At 38.0% G+C, this 6,826-nt stretch overlaps 1 protein-coding gene across 1 annotated transcript in view; it reads right to left on the minus strand.

Annotated features, from left to right (window-relative positions):
- LOC139134432 (transient receptor potential cation channel subfamily V member 6-like) overlaps positions 1 to 3,527 on the minus strand; it is a 45,366-nt gene extending 41,839 nt beyond the window's left edge. Inside the window, exons 1-2 of the mRNA XM_070701292.1 lie at positions 3,275 to 3,527; positions 873 to 1,090 (exon numbers count right to left, since the gene is read on the minus strand). Coding sequence (XP_070557393.1) covers positions 873 to 1,079 — 207 coding nt within the window. The 5' untranslated portion in view covers positions 1,080 to 1,090; positions 3,275 to 3,527. The remainder of the gene's footprint in view (positions 1 to 872; positions 1,091 to 3,274) is intronic.
- Between the last annotated feature and the right edge of the window lie 3,299 nt (positions 3,528 to 6,826).

Here is a 6,826-nt window from a genome sequence, read left to right on the forward strand (position 1 = left end):
TCATTTCTACAGAATAAGTCACCTTTGTATCACCAACTTGTTCAACAGCCTGTGTCTGAATCTTTGAAGAATCTACTAGTAGCTGTAAATACGCAGCGGTGTCGTGGCGTATCAATCTCTCTCAGATCAGAGTTCATCGCCTCAGGACTGCTGCGAGCCGACCCATTGGCTTTTTCGGTAGCTTACTAAGACAATGATCGATGTTGCTGATTTAGCTCACAAAATAATTAAGTGTACTAGTATTTGAATAAATCAACCTGTACCTGCTTTATCATTGACTGTTTATCATTCATTCTCTACTCCTGCTATTACTTCCTCGACAATAAGAACATGTCAGTTCTAACATTTTTTGTGAGCCGTTGATGGCTTCTGCGACGTTCGCCCTCTCGTGTTATACACATTGAATATGCGGAGGTCAAAAGTTCAAATTCGAGCACATCAGAAAAGCACATTGATATATCCCCATATCCTTTGCAGCATTTAAATTGACAAATTGAAGGGGCCTTTTTCGGTCATGACCTCTACATGTTTATTTACACAGGGGGTCTTTTAAGAGTCATGACCTATGAGACTTGAGGACAAAACAAGCCCCCTTGCGCAGAATGAACCATATAAGCCCTTGCCTTAACTATTCACCCCCTCACACTAATAATACGGTAAGAATAATGGCCGCCCAGAAGTAAAGAAAAATTTCATGTGAACACCATATTTCCTGGATGGCATTACTGGCTGCATTTTTTTATCATCAAGAACGAGATACGCTTCACTTTTACTCCTTCATACTGGCCTGATAGGCCATCAGAAGTCACTCTGCATTATCCAAGCAACGCAGTCAGGTACGATACGAAATGATTCATATAATGTGCGAGTACCTCTATTTCTTTTGTTTCCCCATCTTCAGGTGAGTAAAGATATTCTTTCAATTTTTCTTTGATAACTTCCTCACTCAGAAACTTGCCTCCTTTTTGATAATCATTTAACAATTCTCCTCCTCCTTCGATCTTTATTAACTGGTATAGTTGGTACTTATCATGCTGTTTCTTCCATTTATCTTCTGATTTGCTGTTGCACTCCCCCATTATCACGTGATCTGGTCGGAGAGAGAGAGAGAGAGAGAGAGGAGAGAGAGAGAGAGAGAGAGAGAGAGAGAGAGAGTTGAAGGTGAATTTATAACAATAAACACGATTGGAACTAATTTAGGATAATTGGATGGTGAAGTAATGTCGATTTCATCTACAAATGTAATCTCATCTGCTTTTCTTTTTACGTTACACACTTGTTTTTATGAGTAATTTGCAATATTGCAACATTCAGCTATACGGCACCTAACACTTTTGAGAAACTTGAAAAATATGAAAATCCAATTATCCCAAATTAGTTTCAATCGTGTTAATAGTTTAAAGAACTAGAACGAAGTATCAAGTTCAATTTCAATTTCATATATTGGTTGTTTGTGTTTACTGTATTTTTGTTTCACTGTCTTGAGTATAGAGCCGACTAGGCACGGCGAGACACAGCGGTTGTAATCTACGTGTCAGTGCAAACTGTGCTCCAGAGTGGAGAGACTGCGTACGACACTGCGATCCTATGTTTCGAAAAATTGCCAGACTTTCTTTATCAGTTGCCTCAAGTTAATCTTCAGTGGATAAATTGTGTTGAATATTGGAAGATTGTATTTATTCCTATGTTGTCCCACTGGAAGTTTGTCAACATCATAGGACGACACAGAAACAGACACTGCATGAAAACGCAATAATACAGATAAATTCACATTAATAAGTTGCCTGTATTATAGAATAATACACGTGAATTCACATGAATCCACATGAATACAGGCTTTCTGAATACAAGCAATGGATTATTAACTGTATTCACCTGTATATGCACTATTCAGCTAAAATACAGGCAATAATCCATGCTAATACAGTAAGTATTATAGCGTTTTTATGCAGTGAGAGAAACAAAATATGCATATCACGTCAACAAGAATGTCGCATTACCAAACCAAAATGAACATTGATACACATAGCAGTCTCGAATTCATCTGATTTCACCTTTCAAAACACAGAATACAATACATCTCATGTCACAGGCACGTCATAAGAACACTGTCAGAAAACGGTGAGATGCCAATCAAACCGTTAGATAAAGGAAGCGGAACGACATTATGTACAGTAATGGTTACATAATAAGAAGCTTCAAAAATCACTCGTCAACCAATGATTTCACACAAAGTTTACAACAGACAACTTATAACACGGAAAAAATACACCGTTTTGACAGAAACGCACAACATAAAACATGTTGACGACCATATATATCTATCTCTCAATCTAGTAAACACAATACGAACACGAACTTTGAACACAATAGAACAAAATTAGACATCCTAGCTTCCAGAATGAAAGAACAAACTTCCAGTGGGACAACATAGGAATACATACAATCTGCCAATTATTCCACACAATTTATCCACCGAAGATAAACTTGAGGCAACTTATAAGAAAGTCTGGCAAACTTTCGAAATATAGCGTTGAAGAATCGCAGTGTCGTACGCAGTCTCTTCACTCTAGAGCGCAGACTGCACTGACACGCAGATTACAGCTGTGTCTCGCCGTGCCTAATCGGCTCCATACACAAGGCAGTGGGAGAAAAAAATCACACTATCATACTTTAAACGCAAACAACCAATATGAACGATGTGAGGGGTTGCTTTCACTTTACTAACTAAGAATGTCATTCAAATTTTGGAGAAGGGCATTGAACAATATGTGAACGATGTGTGGAGTTGCTTTCACTTTACGACGTTCACTTAATTTGACTGATGCACAGGAAGAATATGCCGGTCCATCCCCAGACACAATAACTGAACGCTCCCTGTGTGTTGTCTGTAAATAATCATATGTATTTCAATTGTCGAAGGAACGTTGCTTGTTGGATCTAAGCTGATCTGTATATCTTTGTGTCCCATGTGTTAGTGTTTCATTCCTAAGTTCAGCAAATTCGTCGAACTCAAGTAAGAGCCACACAACACTTGTTGACACAAAATGGTGATTGATGATTCGATCTATAAACGACACGAACTTGCGTCTGTTTGTTTGCTCAACTGTGTACACTTCCTCCTGCGGATTTTTCACTGAGCTGCCTTGAATACGAAAGATATGTATTTTGTGTACAGTACTTGTTTGACTCATAGTATATATATCCTACCATTTGGCCCTTTGGTAAGAGGAAGAATCTCTGGTATGCACACAGAGGCTATTATTTAACTTACCTTCTGTTGTTATGGAATGTGTCTGCTGCTGTAAATACTAAGGTCTGACCTTAGAAAACACTCGACCTAACTTGATAAGCTTACTGAGTTTGGAGTCAAAACATGGAATCAATACGATTTACGTCAGCAATGACGCCAAATGTTCTGATTTGTCTCAGACAGACAGAAACAGATGTTATACGCACCAACCATGGCATGGATTTAAAGACGAAAGTAGGCCCTTTGTGATATCGAAGCATGTCCCTAATATTGCAAGTAGACTATTGTGACAGATTTATAGTCTCTCATACTCTAGCTGACCTGACTACGAGATTACTATACCTTTTACAACCTAGAGGCACTCCTTCACTCGACGTCAAACAATCGCAACAAAACACGTTGTAAAGTTGCCATGGACGCGATGTGGGGTACTTTGGCGTCCTGATCAAACCGTAGGCAATACAATATCAGCATTTGAATTTAGTGCCTGCCCTCCTGCCCTAGACGGGTAAATTTGACCTGCGGGCTGGTAAAAATTTAGTCTTACCGGGCCGCAGGTCGAGAAACTTTTATTTTAAAATGAGTGTAATGACGTTCCCTCAATTTATCCTTCTGGGTACACAACATTTTCGATGGATCAACAGACTATTAATAATCAAAATTTGTGTACCGTAATTGATGCGGCGACACAAATAGAATCCACACTGCGACTTTCTATGCTATATCATTGCGCTCGATCTTTTTAGCAACTTTTGTGTTTTCCAGGTGTACCGTGACCGCAACCCTTCTTTGAGTGGTGAATGAAACAAGAAAGTAAAACATTCCCGCCTCATTGACTTTAGAAAATGGGGAGAAACTCCCACCACCGTTGCATTGGCTGAATTTCTTGATAAGAGTACCCACGTAGTTCAGAGAAAACTTCGTCAGAGAGTCCGCTAAACGTGGAGTGAGACAACAATGCTGTGTGAACACGGAACTCACTTGTTTACAGGTAATAATGGCTGTGCGTTGAATTATGCCGTCTAGTTATCACGTTACAAGGTTGTTACGAGTGCTGTTCGAACAAAAGGTAATATTATGTGCGACTAGACCTCTGTAGTTAGCCACAGGGAAACAAACACCATGTCGATCGCTGGTCACTCTATCCATGCATGCGTTTAATTTGATTTTGACAAATATTAAGCTGCCTTCCTTCACAAAGTACGTAAAGCTTATTTTTTTACCTAAATACCTTATAGACACTTTCAGATTTTTATTTTGTTCTCAGTTATAGAAGTCCCAAACCCCTTTAAAGTATATATTTTCAGAAAGCCTATTTTGGGAAACCCAACCATGCATAGAACACAGTCATAATTTGCATAATAGTCACGTGACAAGCGTTTTGCTGACCCTTCCAAAAATCGGCTTTTCCTCCCTATAGCGAACACGCTGCACGATTTCCCGTTGAAATTTATGCATTGACAAACCTTAGCAATACCCTTCAAATCTACGTCTGCGATTTTTTCTCCGAGTCTCCATTCAAATTATATGGCGCGACAATTATAATTCCTTGAAAAGCACCTTAGTCTAACACCTTTAAAAGTGCATAACAAAAAAACAAAACAAAAAAAACCCGGCATATAAAGGAAATCCCACACACTGATTTTAAGGATATTACCTCAATGCACAAATTTCAACCGGAAATCGAGCAGTGTGTTCGCTGAAGGGAGGAAAACGATTTTTGCAAAACGCTTGTCACCTGACTATTATGCAATTTATGATTGTGTACTGTGCACGGTCGGATTTCCCAATATCAGGGCTTTCAGAAAATATATGCTTTATTGGGTTTTTTTGGACTTCTATAACTGAGAAAAAATAAAAATCTGAAAGTGTCTATAAGGTATGTATAGCTACCTTAAACCTCGACAAGCGACAGAAATAAATGTTCCTTGTGAGAACAGAAAGAGAGTACAGCTGGCTGCATGCAAACGGCGATTCCCAGCCATGTCTCCACGTGATCGAGTTCATCTACACAGTAGACAAAATGCAAATTTGCAATGACAAGTTTGTCGACGCATATATTTCAAACTCACGAAAATATTTTTGATGTTTTTGTCTTCGTGAAATATATTGTCTAAATTTTAAATAACGTCAATTTACAAAGTAATTACAAGTATTAAAATATTAGTCCATCGGAACTTTTACATGGTTATTGTAGCTGTGCTGCTTTGAACTGCCAAAACAAGACATACTTTTATTTTGCAATATCAGTTCGGTTATCCCAAGCCTGAAATCACAAAGTCACGACGTAAACATTTACAAATATGTATTGTGATAAACATGGGTATTTGTCCACCACACACGACGCCGCCGGGAATCATCACTTGAGTCTTGGATTATGAGTAACTTATTGGACAACCATAGGTACGGCATGCATTTGTCACGCTTTCATCGGCCCTCTCTTTACACATTTTATCTGATCTATATGTTTTCCACAGTTTTCACTTTTTTTAATCGTATTTCTTAAATATTTGCAGTCATATTTCTGTTTTATGAAAAAATTAATTTCAATTGGTTTTAAAGTAAAAATTGGACTCTTACTGTTACGTCCATCATATATGGCACTGGAGATTCTAATTTCAGTACAATTCAAGTACAACCAAGCAAAGACGTCGTCCAACTGACTAGTATCTACCAATGGATTAGTATATTACATCTATAATAACAATGGTTCGTTTTAATTACCTTTATTTTCCATAGTGTACCATAGAGAGAAAGAAAGTCAAGAAAACAGTAACTTGGTAGAGCATCGAATCGATGTCGAAAAAGCCAATACGCAGGTCATTTGAGTAATTAGCAAGTAGTTAGTAAAAGTCGTTTTTTTAAATAAGTTATTTTGCGGTACAAAATTAGATATCTTTTTGATGTGAAGAAGCAAAGGTGCAGAACGATGCTCAATTGCTTGCAGATACATAAATTGCGCTGAACTCCACACGAAATGCAATTCCAATTTTCTAAATTTGGATGATGCTGTTGAAAGCGACTAAAATTGTCAAGGTCAGATGATGTTGTCAATTTTTGTGACATGTTACTACTTGACTTACAGTTTGATTATCAATTCTGAAAGTAAATTCGCACTGTGTAACTTTAAAAGTACTGGCCTAGAATGTTTTCTGGCCCATCTAATAAGTGAAAATTATTCGGAATGGCAACTTTTTAAAGGACTGCTGACTTTTGCTCTTTGTATTTAATGATTAAGGTTTGGTTACACTTGGTAGGACGAAGCCAGGTCAGTGCGACAGACGTACCTTAACGATTTTGCCGCAGCTGCTAAAATAATCTCAGGTGTTATCAAGATGTAAATATCCATAAGTCACGGTGACAGGGCCCAGCTAAAAAACGGTGGGCCAATGTTGTATGGAATCAAAGTGCCACATTGGTGAATTTTCAAGAAGAAACGTGGGGGTATGCACAATGCTAGCTACATGTAACGGATATATTGTTACACGTTTTAAATCAAAGATGGTTGTCAAAACCGAAAATTATCCTGTTCCATGCATTCATTTGTATTCTAGATTAATACCTGTACCTTTA

Source organism: Ptychodera flava, chromosome 6 (genome assembly GCF_041260155.1).
Source record: "Ptychodera flava strain L36383 chromosome 6, AS_Pfla_20210202, whole genome shotgun sequence".
NCBI lineage: Eukaryota > Metazoa > Hemichordata > Enteropneusta > Ptychoderidae > Ptychodera > Ptychodera flava.